Source organism: Heteronotia binoei, chromosome 1, assembly GCF_032191835.1.
Source record: "Heteronotia binoei isolate CCM8104 ecotype False Entrance Well chromosome 1, APGP_CSIRO_Hbin_v1, whole genome shotgun sequence".
Lineage (NCBI taxonomy): Eukaryota > Metazoa > Chordata > Lepidosauria > Squamata > Gekkonidae > Heteronotia > Heteronotia binoei.
Window position 1 is genome coordinate 14,135,126 of NC_083223.1, and position 16,514 is coordinate 14,151,639.

Sequence of the window (16,514 nt, forward strand, 5' to 3'; positions counted from 1 at the left end):
TTCCATCATTAATCTCCTCCCATTTCCATTATTAATCCATCATTAACCAACCTAGCATGCTCACTTGAATTTTCTTTTGTCTCCAACATTCATTAATGCTACATTTGACAAACAAGATGTTCCTGGCTTATTTTCAGCTTTACTGTTCTTTTCATCCACAGGTGTGCTGTCAAAGCTTCCTCATTAAAAATGAAATGTAACATTTTTCTAGACATTGACCTTCCTGCTACCTCAGTTGACTACTTTCCTAAACTTTCCATCTCTTATGAACTTACAATCTTAAATCCATAGTACAAACTTTCTACTGTACAATATCATTTCTATAAGCATAAAGGCATATAAAACATTTGTTTATTAAGTATTCCCACAAAATACATGAATAGAATTTGATAATAATACCTCAACAGCCATTTCTTAGAAAAACTGGACTTTTATGTGGATTTTTCAGTTTCAGAATAGCGTATGCTGAAAGAACTCATTTCTCTCTCATGAATATATATTCTTGAATTGATCAGGAAGTTTCTATCTGATTTTTCAAGATATTTAGTTTATATTTTCTGCAAAAATTGTAAATAACCGCTTTTCTTCTTAGCCACATGAGGGCCCTCTTTGTATAGAAATTATTTCTGTTGTCCTAATTTTAATTTTGTTGTACTAATTTTAATTAGCCTTCAAAATTTAGTGATTTACTTCACTCGATACAAAGGTTTTTGACAGGAATTATAAATATCAAAACATCTGCTCTGTTACAAGTATCTTAGCTGGCTGTGATCCCAGTCTACTGGATTTGGCCATACTTCTGTTAATTGGCTGGAAATACTTTTACCTTTGCTTGTTGAAATAATGCTGATTGCAACAGGTTTTTGATTCCTTGCTACTAGCACACAGTCTGGAAGATTAAATAATCACACTGTTTAAACTTTATACATTTCCTTAGCTGTGTATGATTCTCTAACAATTCAATATATATAAACATCTTAAAAAGTATTAAACATTTAAAATCCAAGAAACAAGGGCTAGCACTTAAAGAGCACTTAACTAATAAATCCTGTCATGCTTTACCTAACAAGCAAAGCTTAGAGTGTCTGCTCATTCAGAAACTCTTGCTTTCTGCTTTTGTCCCCATTGCTGGAAGACAGCAAGGGTTTGGGGGGGGGGGTGAGTGAATGCCAAGGGTTGTTGATGGGTGGGAAGACAGCAAGGGTGAGGAGGTGAATGAAAGCCAAGGGTTGGGGGGTGGGCTTCAGTGCAGGGTCTGCCTGTCAAGCATCGATATTTCAAAATAATCAAGCTTTTGTTTTGAATCAAAGACTTGTTTTATTGAAACTCTATGACTTGCTCTGAAGACAGATACATTGGAAGTAATACTAAACACACAGTTGCATAGTGTCTTATAGGCTAGTTCAAAAGGCAGGGTTACAAATAACTTCAAAAGGATAACATAAAGATGCAAATGGGGATGAAGGTTCCAAGGCTACTTCCTACTATCTTTTTGTGACTAAAGAATGTTCACATCTCCATTTTCTCACACATTCCCTGCTAGCTGATAAGGCATGGCGGTGTGAATCTGGGGGAGAGGCACTTTACACTGTTTAATACAAGGTTACTGTACACATCCTGAGAAGAGATTTTATTATGCACCCACAGTGGGGGAGGAGAAGTGAGGAATGAGAAGGGGGAAAGGGGGGAGGAAAGGAGAGGTATGGATAAACCAGCATTTTAGAAATAGCATGCTTGACACTGCCAGATTCAGGTTTTTGCTGTTGAAGCTGACTGGGTGATTTCAGGCCAGTAACAGACTTTCAGCCTAACCTACCTTACAAGTTTGTGCAGATCAAAGTTGGGAGAGGAGAATGATGGAAGCTGCTTTGGTCTTCCCCATCACCATCAACACCACTGTGAAGGAAGATTGTCCTTTTCCTATGTAGAGGCTGCATGGATGGGGAAGGCTATGGAAAGCTGAAGTCAAGAGGGACAAAAGAAAGGAGATACAAAGATTTCAGGTTTTCACGGCTGGTAACATCATTAGGGTTTGTAGAATCTTTCGGGATCAAGTGCCGTGTTCTACTGGAGAAAGTTTTCCTTCCAGACGTTTCGTTCTCAGCTGCGGAGAACATCCTCAGTGGCGTTGCAGCCGGAGCAGGCGCTCAGACCTTCTTGGCTGCTGTGCATTAAGTGGGCACTCAATGCACAGCAGCCAAGAAGGTCTGAGCGCCTGCTCCAGTTGCAACGCCACTGAGGATGTTCTCCGCAGCTGAGAACGAAACGTCTGGAAGGAAAACTTTCTCCAGTAGAACACGGCACTTGATCCCGAAAGATTCTACAAACCCTAAAGGAGATACATTTCCCAACTCCATGTTAGAAAATTCCTGGAGATTTAAGGAATGAGGTTTGAGGAAGGATGAGACCTCAGACAGATACAATGCCATTTCCTTCTGGGGAATCAATATTGCCAATCTTCTCATGAGGGCTGGAGATTACTGCTCTCCAGATGGCAGACATCTGCTCCCCTTCAGGTTTGTGAGGGGGGCGGGGTTCATGCCTTCACTTGGGCAGGTGGAAAGACAGCAAGGGGGGGCACTCATCCAGAGGCTCTTTCTAGAGCCCGTATTTTTCTTCACAACAGGCCTTATTACTAGTATAATATATATTTCTCTGCAGGTCTTGTTTTTTCTAATGGTGAGAACTGGAAAGTGATGAGGCGATTCACGTTAAGCACATTAAGAGACTACGGGATGGGCAAGAAAACCATAGAAGACAAAATTGTTGAGGAGTGCCATTTCCTAATACAGGAGTTTGAATCTTTTGAAGGTGAGTTTTGTGTAGTGGAGCAAACAACACCCAGTTCTGTTTGGTTAAAGTCCTTTTTATTAACATTAACTGAAGGACAGTTAACTGGACTATTAGAATAAAAAATAACAATACTTATCTAACCTGTTTCTAGAGCTCCAGGCCAGGTCTTCTACTCTTCTGCTTACCCCGAGGCCCGCTTGCATAGCCTTTTAAAGAGGCAGTACACAACAGTGAATTGGCTTTGTATCTTTGCATTACTTTGATACGGCCCAGAGTAGAATTCCTCCTCTGCACACTGCAGAGCATTCTGGGTCAGCACAGAATGAATGATTATTTATTACATTCAATTTATATCCCTCCCTCTCCGCAAGCGGACTCAGGGCGGCTCACAGCATTATACAATCCTTTCAGTCCAATAAAACATATAAAACCATAATTTACTTATTTCAGTTTTAAAACCATTCTATGGCGCTGATAAATGCTAGCCAAGCGTATGCAAGCTAATGAAGGAGGCACAAGTAATACTGATGATGATTCCGTGACATGATGTTTTCATTGTAATATTTGTTCTCTAGGAAAACCATTTGAGGCGACTACAATCATGAATGTTGTTGTTGCCAATATTATAATAGCCATATTACTCGGCAAGCGATATGAATACAAAGATCCCACGTTTATGAGATTACTGAACTTGATCAATGAAAACAACCGTCTCTTTGGAGGGATCTCAGTCACGGTAAACTATTTTAAATTTTGGGGGTTTTTTTAACACGGTTGAAATTCCTTTCCAAACAGTACAAGCAGGGTTGTATGTGCATATTAATGCCTTTAAAATTTCACTGCACAAAAATCAAAGCTTCATAGCAGGCACAAAAATGTGTTTGAAAAAACTTGCAAGTTATTGGAAATTTTTAGGAAAATATATGGAAGAGTCTTTCAGGACTAGATCGGAGTGGGCAGCCATGTCGGTCTAAAGCAGTAGAACAAAGCAGTAAACAAGTTTCACCTTTAAGACCAACTAAGTTTTATTCAGAAGGTAAGCTTTCGTATGCTCTTAAGCAGGCTTCATCAGACAAGATGGAATGGCAAGCTATCTTTAAATATAGAGAAAGTGGGCAGTGAGTTGGCATGTAAAGTCATGGGAATGTTTTTAGCAGATTAAAAGAATCCCAAATTGGGGTCCGTGTTTGTTTGTTTAGTATAGTTAACTGGGCTGTAAGAGCAGTGGAGGGTGATAAAAAGCAGGCATGTCATAGGTCTGAAGTGCCATAAATCTGGGTGTCATTCTGGCTTCTTAGTTGTGGGTTTAAATGGAGGGCATTAGTATCTCAAGAAGTTATAGCAACATTATAGTTTGCCGTTAGAAGAAAAGAATACACTAGAATATAGTTGAAGATGGGTTAGTATATGTAATAAGATAAACAGCCAGTATCCCTATTTGAGTATGTCAATAAAAAACCCCAAAATATTCTGATACACTGTTCTAGAAGAGAAATACATTCTAGTTTGCCATTAGAAAAAAAGGGTATATTAAAATATAGTGGTCTTTTCAGGACCTTTCAGGACTGTATCGCTTTAAGTGTTTCCAGGGACCTCGGGTAACCTACGTTGCTTGTTACTGCTTCAACCAGTAGAGGGAGAAAGGTTTAAAAGATGTAGATGTCGTACATAGAGTGATGTCGTTTATGATTTTTCCTGGAAGTGATGTCACAGCACGTGCAATGCCAGCAACCCACCCCCTGTACCTCTGTTCCTAATCTCTCAGTAGTTGCAGAGCATGGTAACCCTAAATCTGGTACTGCTGCTTAGAAACCAGCGGGAAGGTTTGGGTAGTACAGAATTATGGGAGATTTTCAAAACACCATTGAGATTTCTGCCTCCGCAGTAGGATTTGGGAATTTCTTGATCTTTTTGTTTCTCATATTTTGTTCTTTTAGCTATACAACATGTTCCCCACTCTGGGTTTTTTCTCTGGTATTCTGAAGACTGTTGATAAGAACATGAATGAAATGTACACCTTCATACAGGATACTTTCATAGAACACCTCAAAGAACTGGATGTGAATGACCAGAGAAGCTTCATCGATACTTTTCTAATCCAGCAGCAAGAGGTAAACATGTTGATAATCACAGGTGAATTTCTCACTCAGGCACTACGCCAGGCTTCCATTTTGCTCTGGAGCAAGCTAGTGATTCTGAACCACCATTTTGTGCCAGGGCAACCCGCGATTTGGCACACAGCAACGGAAACCTGTGTTGTTGTTTTTTCAGAATCACAGGTTGCTCTGGCACAAAATGGCAGCACAGAGCAGCTGGTGCAGAATCGCTAGCTTGCTCCGGAGTGAAATGGAAGCCTGTTGCGGAACAAGGTTAGTGCAGGAAAAGACTCATTGATTTAAATCCAGGTGGACAGCTGTGTTAGAGAGCCATTTTGGTGTAGTGATTAAGTACATGGACTCTTATCTGCTTTCTGCTTATTCTTCCCCGATTACCTCACCTCAACTATGCCATTCTTTGATGTCAGCAAGATTTAATGTTTTTGCTTCAGGGTATTGTTTGGAGGTTTACTATTACTAACATTCCCAATCATGTAAGATTCAGCCCCTGCAAAGGAAGTTATCTTGAATCGGTAGTCCATGTTTTATATTATTATTATTATTATTACCTTTAATTTATACCCCGCCCTCTCTGCAAGCGGACTCAGGGCAGCTAACAGTCAATTCCAGATTTCAGACAATAAATACAAATTAAACAATCAAACTTCAAACAATAAACACTATTAAAACATTTTAAAACCATTTTACGGTGCTGTTAAATAACTACCTAGGCAGGATTGTCCTTTACTAACAGTTAAACCTGGTAGTAGTTCCAATCTCAGTAGTTTAGGTGGCAGTCCTCTCCCGGTTTAAGTGCCAAAAGCCTGTCGGAGTAACTTGGTTTTGCAGGCCCTGTGGAAGTGAGAGAGGTCCCACAGAGTCCTTGTGGCTTCCAGGAGTGCATTCCATATTGCATGTGCTGCCACTGAGAAGGCCCTGGACCGTGTAGAACACAGCCTGGCCTCCCTTGGTCCGGGGATGGACAGTAGATGTTGCATCCCTGAACGCAGTGCTCTTTGGGGAACATGTGGAGACTTTTTCTGTGACTTTTATCGTTTGGGTGGTACAGAATCATGGGAAATTTCAAAACACCATTGAGCTTTCTGCCTAAGCAGTAGGATTTGGGAATTTCTTGATCTTTTTGTTTCTCGTAATTTATTCATTTATAATTAGATCTATTCTTATAATAAGACCTATTCTGTCCAATCATGACAGATTACCTGATGCAAATTTAGCTTTTTTTCTTCTATCACCCAATCGATGTCCTCACATTCAGCGGTGGAATTCTAGCAGGAGCTCCTTTGCATATTAGGCCACACACCCCTAATGTAGCCAATCCTCCAAGTGCTTACAAGGCTCTTTTTTGTAAGCTCTTGGAGGGTTGGCTACATCAGAGGGGTGTGGCCTAATATGCAAAGGAGCTCCTGCTAGAATTCCACCCCTGCTCACATTACAAATTCAATAGCAAGATACCTTTAGCCTACTACTACAATAAGAAGCAAAAGACAAACTCTTTCATTTGATGCCTATTAACTGATCTTACATTTGTATCCCTTTCCTGAAACTGTGTTCTGTTTTGTATCTTTTTTTTAATGCCAATAAAGGGACTTGGACGAACAGATCACTGTCACAGATTATTATGTATGACAGTACAATATCAACTTTCCATTTGTTTAAAAAAGCTCTCCCCATGGAGCATGGGGTGGGGGGGCTAAGACAAGGAAATCGGAGGCAATGTGGGCAGTAATGACCTCTCTCTTACAGGTCTGCTAACCCCAACATAATCTAGATCACCATAGGCTCTCTTGCACTATTGGGTGGCAAGGTCTGAGTTGTGGAATTCCGGGAGATTATGGGGTACAGCTGGTGGTGGGAAGAGTCTAGGGCAGCCCCATAGCTAGGGGCTGCAGGGGGAAGGGTCATTGAGGGCCTTGGGGGAGGGAGCCCTTTAAATTGTGCAGGAGGCTGGTGACTGCTCCTGCCACCCGTCCTGCATAATTTAGAACCCACCGATCTGCTGCTTTCTGGGCCCTATAAATGGCATGGGGGGGCAGGCCCCGTGGGCCCCTGGTTAGCTACATTCCTGGTCTAGGGAGATGAAGGACCTCAGAAGGGTACAATGCCGTACAGCACACCTTTCAAAAGTACAGAAATTCAGAGTGCACATGATGCAGCACAATTTGCTTGAGGCTGCTGCAGGGTCAATCAAATTCACACTAGTACGAGTCCTTTATTGTAAGGAATTCCATTCTAGACAGGAGAGAGATGGGATAAAATAACTAGCTGAACTAGGATGGATGGAGATACAGGAAAGCATACTTTGTTCTCACGCTTGAAAGATGGAGACCATGGCTGGCGCTAGGGAGTAGGTCAGATAGGCCACTGCCTAGGGCACTGTCTGGCCACAGGGGATAGTAGTAGGGACCCCCTCCCCATGAGCACCACCTGAGGGTAGAACATCTGCTACCAAGGTGGCTGCCAGCCAGCCAGCTAGGTGGGCTTCTGCGGCTGCCAGGCAGCTTTCCAGTGAGGGCTTCCTGGCACACCGCTCCTAAGCTTGGGTGGGATCCTACTGCACCCTTGGCTTGCCGTGGCACCACTCACCTTTTGGAGCAAGAGGAGGATGTGGAGCACCTGCTCATGGTGGCGTGTGGAGTCCCATATAATTCCAGGGCTGATGATCAAGTGTTCTGGAGCCAAGTCAGCCTGGCTAACCACATCCTCAGGCTGCCTGGCTGGAGATCCAAAGGGAACATGCCTCTTGGCCTCCCCATTGAACGTTTCCCCCAGTGGTGGTTGCAGGCCTGGGTGGAACGGGGGCACAGCTCACTCAATCCCTTATGTACCATCAGGCAGTGGCTTCTCCTCCTGAGCATGGGGCTGGCCTAGCAGCTCAGATGGCACCCAGGTGACCCAAAGAGGTGCAATGTTTATCTGGGGCCCAACCAGGCAAAAGGTTATCAAGGGGGTAGGTGCTTTGTTTCTGGTCAGGAAAGCTACACTTTCCCCTTCCTCTCCCCCGCAGGCTACAGAGCTGGATTTCCAGGTAGCCCCGTAGCTAAGGGCCTTGGGAGGAGAGGGCCACGGGGGGGGGGGCATCCTTCTCCCTCCCAGTGATTTAAAGAGCCAGCTAATCAGCTGATTGGTGGGCCCTTTAAATGACATGGGAGTGTCAGTCACCCAATTTAAATCACATAGGAGGGGTGGTCATGGGAAGAGGGTGAGGGCCCCCTCAAAACCTGTTAGGGGGCCAGGCCCCGTGAGCCCCTGGTTCGTTACAGGCCTATTGCCAGGCACAGGGAAAATTGCTTTCTTTCATCTTATCTCCTAGGAAAAGGACAAGAAGCAAAGCAACAGATTTTTCCATAATGAAAACCTAAAATTTATTGTGGAAAACCTATTTGCTGCTGGAATGGACACCACTTCGACTACCTTGCGTTGGGGCCTGTTGCTGATGATGAAGTACCCTGAAATTCAGCGTAAGTCCTTTCCATTGGTCGCTTTCCATTATTCTAAGAAATCTGGATTCCAGTTACGCCTGGAGGTAAGAATGGGAAAAAACTTGAGATTACTGTTGGATAAGAACATAAGAGGAGCCATGTTGGATCAGGCCAATGGCCCATCCAGTCCAACACTCTGGGTCACATAAGAACATAAGAGAAGCCATGTTGGATCAGGCCAGTGGCCCATCCAGTCCAACACTCTGTGTCACACAGTGGCCAAAAAAAAAAAAACCCAAGTGCCATCAGAAGGTTCACAAGTGGGTCTAGAAGCCCTTCCACTTTGCCCCCCATAGCACCAAGAATACAGAGCATCACTGCCCCAGACAGTTCCAATAACATACTGTGGTAAATAGTCACTGATGGACCTCTGCTCCATAATTTTATCCAATTCCCTCTTGAAGCTGTCTATGCTTGTAGCTGCCACCACCTCCCGTGGCAGTGAATTCCACACGTTAATCACCCTTTGGGTGAAGAAGGACTTCCTTTTATCCGTTCTCACCCTACTGCTCAGCAATTTCATTGAATGCCCATGAGTTCTTGTATTGTGAGGAAGGGGGAAAAGGACTTCTTTCTCTACTTTCTCCATCCCATGCATAATCTTGTAAACTTCTATCATGTCACCCAGCATTCAACGTTTATCCAAGCTAAAGAGCCTCAAGCATCTTAACCTTTCTTCATAGGGAAAGTGTTCCAAACCTTTAATCATTCCAGTTGCCCTTTTCTGGACTTTTTCCAGTGCTATAATATCCGTTTTGAGGTGTGGTGACCAAAATTGTACACAGTATTCCAAGTGAGACCACACCATCGATTTATGCAGGAGCATGAATGCGGGAAAACAAGACAAACCAGTGAGTTATACTTTTGTGTTTTCTAAAGACCACAATAACAATAAAGGAAGTAATGAGTTATAGTTCTTGTTTTTCCCCTTCTGGTATAATTTTACAGAAGGGGTGGGTTGAATTATCTTCTAAAATTCCATCTGTTGTGCCCTTCCCCAAGATTCCAGTCATGTTTACAGAGTGACCATTCACTCTCACTCTCTCAGGGCTAAACTAGACATTACAACGGCCATGGAGAAGATTTTGGCAACTTAAAAATGCAAATCAGTGAAAGGGCAGAGAGGGAACTTACTGGGGAGGGGGTTGTCCTCACCAGCAATCCACTACTGTCCCTTCCAGTTTCCATCTGTGGACATATGGATAAAGCCAAAGGCTGGCTTAAAGAACACATAATACCTCTTCAATTTCACAAGTGCCCATGATTCAAATAATTTTCTGTAAAGTGAATTGGTATCTGATTATTTTGCAGTTTGCATACCTCTCCATAATCAGATTTCTTCCAGCATCCCTTTCTTCCTCCGGTTGTTCTTTGAACTGTGACTTCTGCATGAAGACCTTTATTCCTGGAGTTATTTTCTCATCCCTCTGTGCCTTTTGAGGAAAAGAAGCTCCAAGCTTCCTGGCTGAAGGAGCTAAAATTGTGATTCAGCTGATTAAGCCAGTTTGGTGTAGTGGTTAAGGATGTGGACTCTTATTGGGAAGAACCGTGTTTGATTCCCCACTCCTCCACATGCACTTGCTGATGTGTCCTTGGTTCATCCACAAGTTCTTTCAAGGCTGTTCTGCTCAAGAGCAGTTCTAAGAGAACTCTTTCAGACCCACCTACCTCACAGGGAGTCTGTTGAGGGGAGAGGAAGGGAAAGGAGACTGTAAGTCACTCTGAGACTTCTTTGGCTAGCAAAGGGCTGAGTATAAATCCAATCTCTTCTTCTTAAGTAGAAAGGAGATATGATTGAATTTCTGGAAAATCAACACAACTGTCTCACAAATAAGGAAACACTGATTTCCTTTAAATTTTAGTAAAAAATATTTCTGAGAGTTGAATCCACATTCCTCGTTCTCACGCAGGCAAGTTGACTTGCCTTCCTCTTATAATTTAGGAGAATCAGGAGGATCACAGAAATGGCAGCTTCAGGATGACTGAGATGACTTTTGCTTTGTTTCCAAGTTCTCACATTTGTTTTATGAGGAAAAAGTAGAGAAAGCTGATATTTTACATCAGTAGAGAAAGCTGATATTTTACTTCTTTGAATTATATCAAGTGTCATCAATTCTTAATTGTTTAGTACTCTTTGCTAATGAACACAGCTCTGAGCACATCCTCCTTCATTTTTCTTCCCTGTTTTATGAGAATGCATAAATTGTCAACTTAATAAATTTCCAGACAAAACAAGGATCTACAGCCAAGGGAAGTTTGAATGAGCCTTTCATGATAAAATTATCAAAATACCAAGGGTCTGTTAAAGCTGTCTTAGATACAGAGGGCTTCAAAGCATTACTAAACATCAGGATGCCATCTTTCCCTCTCCTGGTGGTAAAAAGTAACAATTTTTACTTTAGTATAAACTTTTGTAGAGTTGTCCTCATTAGGATGTTTATATGTGTCTGCTTCTCTGCTATGACGAGTGGTTCTACAGGGATCATGGGTCTGAAACAGGAGTCCTCAGCTTCGATGAGGATAATAGCATCAGGACCTTCCTGTACATTTATAGCAGTAGGCTGATTCCACACTAAATTTGCTCCGCGCCAGGCTTCCGTTTCTCTCCAGAGCAAGCTGCCAATTTCACACCATTTGCTCTGTGCTGCCATTTTGGGCGGGGAAAACCCGCAATTTGCCATGCCACAGCATAAACCTTAGGTTTCCAATCCTACAAACCTCCGTACCTTTTTCTTCGCTTCCCAGCCAATCTGTTTAAAATAAATTATGTTCTGTATTTGTTATATAAATGCTACCAGTGCCATTATTTTGTTTCTTTTTAAAATTATTGTTATTATTTTGATGGGTAAAGTCTTGGTTCGCCTGAGGTACTCGGCAACATGTGACAGGAATTAAAGCGGTCACCTTTGCCCCTCTGGCCCTAGCTCATCTCCAATTCAAAACTTCTGAGTGAGTGCCACTCTCTTTCTCTTCCCCTCTTGAGGTCTCTTGGATATCATAGTCCAAGGCTGAACAGGGAGGTCTCCTCCATCACTGAATTCTTGACCGGGGGCACTTTTTCAAGAGCAGAAAGCAAGATCCAGTCATGCATTAGCCCCGAGTATACTTAGATTCAAATCCAAAACAGAAACTTAATTCATTCAATGAAAATTTCCTTTTTCTCTCAGAGAAAGTGCAAGAAGAAATAACAAAGGTGATCGGATCAGGTCAGCCGCGGATGGAGCACCGAGCAAAACTGCCCTACACGGATGCGGTGATTCATGAGGTTCAGAGGTTTGGTAATATTCTCCCTACCAACTTGTCACATGCCACCACTGCAGATGTCACTCTTGGAGACTACTTCATTCCAAAGGTGATCGTTCTTTGCTTTACATTCATTGCCCAGCTGTATATGTTGTCAGAACTTGGATGAACTTCAAATGAGTCCAATACTTGTTGCAAGTTAGGATCTTTATTGAAGAACGACAGTACTATAGTAACGAAATAACAGTAATGGCGACTCTGGGCAGTTGGTTACATTTTATGCCCACAGCAAAGCATAATAAAACAATAATTCGCACGGTCTCTAGCGGTTGTCTCTTCTTCCCAGCCTTCGTTATCAGCAAAGGAGGATGCCCCCCTGTTGCGAAGGCCAAACGGCCTGGCTTCAAAGGGCACCTGTGGATGTTAAGCAGAGACTCTTTGCCGCCTGTCTCCCTGCCCTAAATATTTGGCATAGCAGAGGGGCCTGGGTCAATGACCGCTGTCAGGCACTCTAAGTTACAACATGGAGTCAGTCTAGTCAAAGCAAAGCATTCAAAGTTACAAGTTCTGACATATGTCACATTTGTGAATTTTTTGCAACCAGGCTTTAATTTCGTGGAATGAGAGAACCGGTTAATGAAGTTCTTCTACACCCCATTGATTTGCTTTATGGAAACAATGGGAAAGTGCCTGAGTTTGCCTGGAATGTGCAAAAAATTTCGAACTCTGAAAACCCTGTAAAGTCAAGTTTTTATTTTGTTTTCATTGTTTTCATTATTTTGTTTTCATTTCATTACAGAATTTCCTTCAACTCTGCAAAATGGCATTTTCTTTGTCTGAAAGATAGCTAATGTACTTGATGGGCCATCTTCATTTTCTTCAATAACTCCTTGCCAGTTTGGTGAAGTGGTTAAGTGTGCGGACTCTTATCTGGGAGAACCGGGTTTGATTCCCCACTCCTCCACTTGCACCTGCTAGCATGGCCTTGGGTCAGCCAGAGCTCTGGCAGAGGTTGTCCTTGAAAGGGCAGCTGCTGTGAGAGCCCTCTCCAGCCCCATCCACCTCACAGGGTGTCTGTTGTGCGGGGAGGAAGGTAAAGGAGATTGTGAGCCGCTCTGAGACTCTTCAGAGTGGAGGGCAGGATATAAATCCAGTATCTTCATCTACCTCACAGGGTGTCTGTTGTGGGGGAGGAAGGGAAAGGAGATTGTGAGCCGCTCTGAGACTCTTCGGAGTGGAGGGCGGGATATAAATCCAGTATCTTCATCTACCTCACAGGGTGTCTGTTGTGGGGGAGGAAGGGAAAGGAGATTGTGAGCCGCTCTGAGACTCTTCGGAGTGGAGGGCGGGATATAAATCCAGTATCTTCATCTACCTCACAGGGTGTCTGTTGTGGGGGAGGAAGGGAAAGGAGATTGTGAGCCGCTCTGAGACTCTTCAGAGTGGAGGGCGGGATATAAAGCCAATATCTTCATCTACCTCACAGGGTGTCTGTTGTGGGGGAGGAAGGGAAAGGAGATTGTGAGCCGCTCTGAGACTCTTCGGAGTGGAGGGCGGGATATAAATCCAATATCTTCATCTACCTCACAGGGTGGCTGTTGTGGGGGAGGAACATAAAGGAGATTGTGAGCCGCTCTGAGACTCTTCGGAGTGGAGGGCGGGATATAAAGCCAATATCTTCATCTACCTCACAGGGTGTCTGTTGTGGGGGAGGAAGGGAAAGGAGATTGTGAGCCGCTCTGAGACTCTTCGGAGTGGAGGGCGGGATATAAATCCAATATCTTCATCTACCTCACAGGGTGTCTGTTGTGGGGGAGGAAGGGAAAGGAGATTGTGAGCCGCTCTGAGACTCTTCGGAGTGGAGGGCGGGATATAAATCCAATATCTTCTTCTTCTTCTTCTTGCTTTGCCTTTTCAGGGAACGCATGTCATTCCATTACTGTACTCTGTGCTGTACGATGAATCTGAGTGGGAGAAACCCTTTAAATTCTATCCTGAGCACTTCCTTGATTCCGAAGGAAAGTTTATCAAAAGAGATGCCTTCCTGCCTTTCTCCGCAGGTAACTCCTTTTATTTGAATCACTGTGAGTTTCATTAATTGATCATGTTCCCAAACCCATTTGCTTGGAAGAACATCATCCCAGCTGGCCATATCTCAATTATTAATTAAAGTAATCTTTCTTCCTCAGTACCCTTAATCATTGTGTCCTATGTGCTTCATTAAACGTTGTTGGCTTCCTTGTGTTTTATGATAGCATTGGAAAAAGTCTAGAAAAGAGCAACTGGAATGATTAAAGGTTTGGAACACTTTCCCTATGAAGATAGGTTAAAACGCTTGGGGCTCTTTGGCTTGGAGAAATATCGACTGCAGGGTGACATGATAGAGGTTTACAGGATTATGCATGGGATGGAGAAAGTAGAGAAAGAAGTCCTTTTCTCCCTTTCTCACAATACAAGAACTCGTGGGCATTCCATGAAATTGCTGAGCAGTCAGGTTAAAACGGATAAAAGGAAGTACATCTTCACCCAAAGGGTGATTAACATGTGGAATTCACTGCCACATGAGGTGGTGGCGGATACAAGCATAGCCAGCTTCAAGAGGGGATTGAATAAAAATATGGAGCAGAGGTCCATCAGTGGCTATTAGCCACAGTGTGTGTGTGTGTGTGATACAGAGTGTTGGACTGGATGGGCCATTGACCTGATCCAACATGACTTCTCTTATGTTCTTATAAATTACTTTGGTCATCATTCTATGGGGGAAATGGTACAAACAAAAGTACGATAAAGGAGTTCAATAAACAGGGCTTCTCTGCCTCGTCTACATTCCCACAGGTCGACGAATGTGTGTTGGTGAGACTCTGGCCAAAATGGAACTCTTCCTCTTCTTTGTGAGTCTTATGCAGAGATTCACTTTCCAGCCAGCCCCTGGGATGTCAAAAGAAGACCTGGACCTGACCCCTACAGTTGGATTCATAGCACCTCCAAAACCCTTCCATCTCTGTGCTTTGCCACGCTCTTAATCCAACCACGCTTAGCTCCCCACTGTGCTCACCACCTTCCTCTTCTGCACCTTTTTGCCTGCTGAGGACAGTTCAGGCTCATTAATACCAGACTGTGCTTTGACACAAAGTTGTTTCCTTGGTGTTTCCTAAGGACATTTCAGATTCAACAGAACCACACTATAGTTGGTCACAAACCTTCATGCTTCATATACCTAGCTGTGGATCCCCTACAAGCTAAATCAGAGACATATCTTACTTCAAAATTTGGACTTCACCTCTTGAATTGTTTGCTCTACAATAACATTGTTTCTGTGTCTGATTTCTTGGACTGACACATTACAGACGTCTTTCAACCCCTGAAACAACCAAAGTGAGCTAACAGAGATCATATCCTTCCAAGTGAACTCCTTCCAATGGTACCAGCTATGTAGATGAAATAAATATCATTAATGTTGCATTTTACATATGAAGCCTGCTTCACAAACATGCAAGGCCACTTGATTTTCCTACCTATTCTGCTAATTCTGAGATTTGTTTGAGCAATTATACTGCCTTAAGTAAGGTTGCCAAGACTTTCTGCGCATGCATCGAGAACACACTGCGCTTTGAGGCGTTCTTGTCAGGTTTTGAATGTCTGAATGTTAAGCTAGGGAAAAAAACGTTAAGCTAGAAAAAGCTTTTATGTGAAACGAGGAAAACTGAGTACCACCTCATTGCACCAAACCACTTTTTGTGTATAGCTGCGCACCCAAAGTGTATGCTTTTCAGCACACATCAAGAGCTGGACTGGACTTTTGAATGGACACTTTGGGATTCTTATTTGTTTGTTAATTGTATACAAAATGGGTCAGGATCCCATCATCCATTATCCTTGTATCCTCTGAATATTGTTGGATCATTATGCAAGTATTTCCAATTTTTTACAATTTAAGATATTACACATATACTTTTCCAGTATTTTTGAGTGTATTTGAGGCTGGTTAGCATAGAACCTTTGGATTACTTACCTGCTTACCTTGTTATCCATGTCATTCTTTTGTTTGGGTTGCAGAATCCCCAGTTGAGGGAAGAGGATCCCCTGGTTTGGAGGCCCTTCCCCCACTTCTGGGTTACAGCCTTGCTCCTGGCTCCATCCCCAAAATCCCCAGATATTTCCTGAATTGACCCTAGCAACCCTAGCCTAAAGTCAGAGAAGAATGTATAAAACAGACCACTGATTACTGAATGAGTAAGCAAGTCAAACTGATTTCTTGGTGAAACAATTTTTGTGATTGAGGAAGAGATGCAGAAAATTATAGGTACTGTGACTGAGAAAGAGACGATTGAGAAAGAGATACAGAAGATTACAGATACTGGCTTTGATCCAGTGATGTGTTTATGCAGGCAAAAGATTTCTTCCTAGGGAGCTCCAGACTGACTTAGTAGAATGGTAAGATATGAACATTCTGAACATTCATTCATCTATTTTGCTTGAAATCATGCTCTTATTTAGCCACCAGTATTGAGGGCATATCTCTCTTCTGTCTTTCTATTCTTATCATAGGCAGATTAATGACCCTTGTTAATAGTGTCATGTACCTATTATTGCATTTATGAAACACTGTGCATATTAAAGTTGTCAACATTAATCATAATAAAAATAATAATTTGCTAGTATATGAGTTTGCCTTTGCTTCCATACCTTTTATATTATACTAGGAGTAAGGCCCATTGTGAAGAAAAATACCACAAGCTCTAGAAGGAGGCTCTGGGTGAGTGCCTGCCACTCTTGCTGTCTTCCCACCCACCCAAGTGAAAGCATTGATTCCCCCTCCACTTCAAGGGGATCTCTGCCATCTAGAAAGCAGTTGTAGATCTGAGTGATCTCCAGTGGTTCC

General features: G+C 42.8%; 1 protein-coding gene across 1 annotated transcript in view; it reads left to right on the forward strand.

Annotated features, from left to right (window-relative positions):
* LOC132566166 (cytochrome P450 2K1-like) overlaps positions 1–16,293 on the forward strand; it is a 34,905-nt gene extending 18,612 nt beyond the window's left edge. Inside the window, exons 4-10 of the mRNA XM_060230926.1 lie at positions 2,662–2,811; positions 3,369–3,529; positions 4,731–4,904; positions 8,221–8,368; positions 11,557–11,741; positions 13,551–13,692; positions 14,468–16,293. Coding sequence (XP_060086909.1) covers positions 2,662–2,811; positions 3,369–3,529; positions 4,731–4,904; positions 8,221–8,368; positions 11,557–11,741; positions 13,551–13,692; positions 14,468–14,655 — 1,148 coding nt within the window. The 3' untranslated portion in view covers positions 14,656–16,293. The remainder of the gene's footprint in view (positions 1–2,661; positions 2,812–3,368; positions 3,530–4,730; positions 4,905–8,220; positions 8,369–11,556; positions 11,742–13,550; positions 13,693–14,467) is intronic.
* Positions 16,294–16,514: the final 221 nt, after the last annotated feature.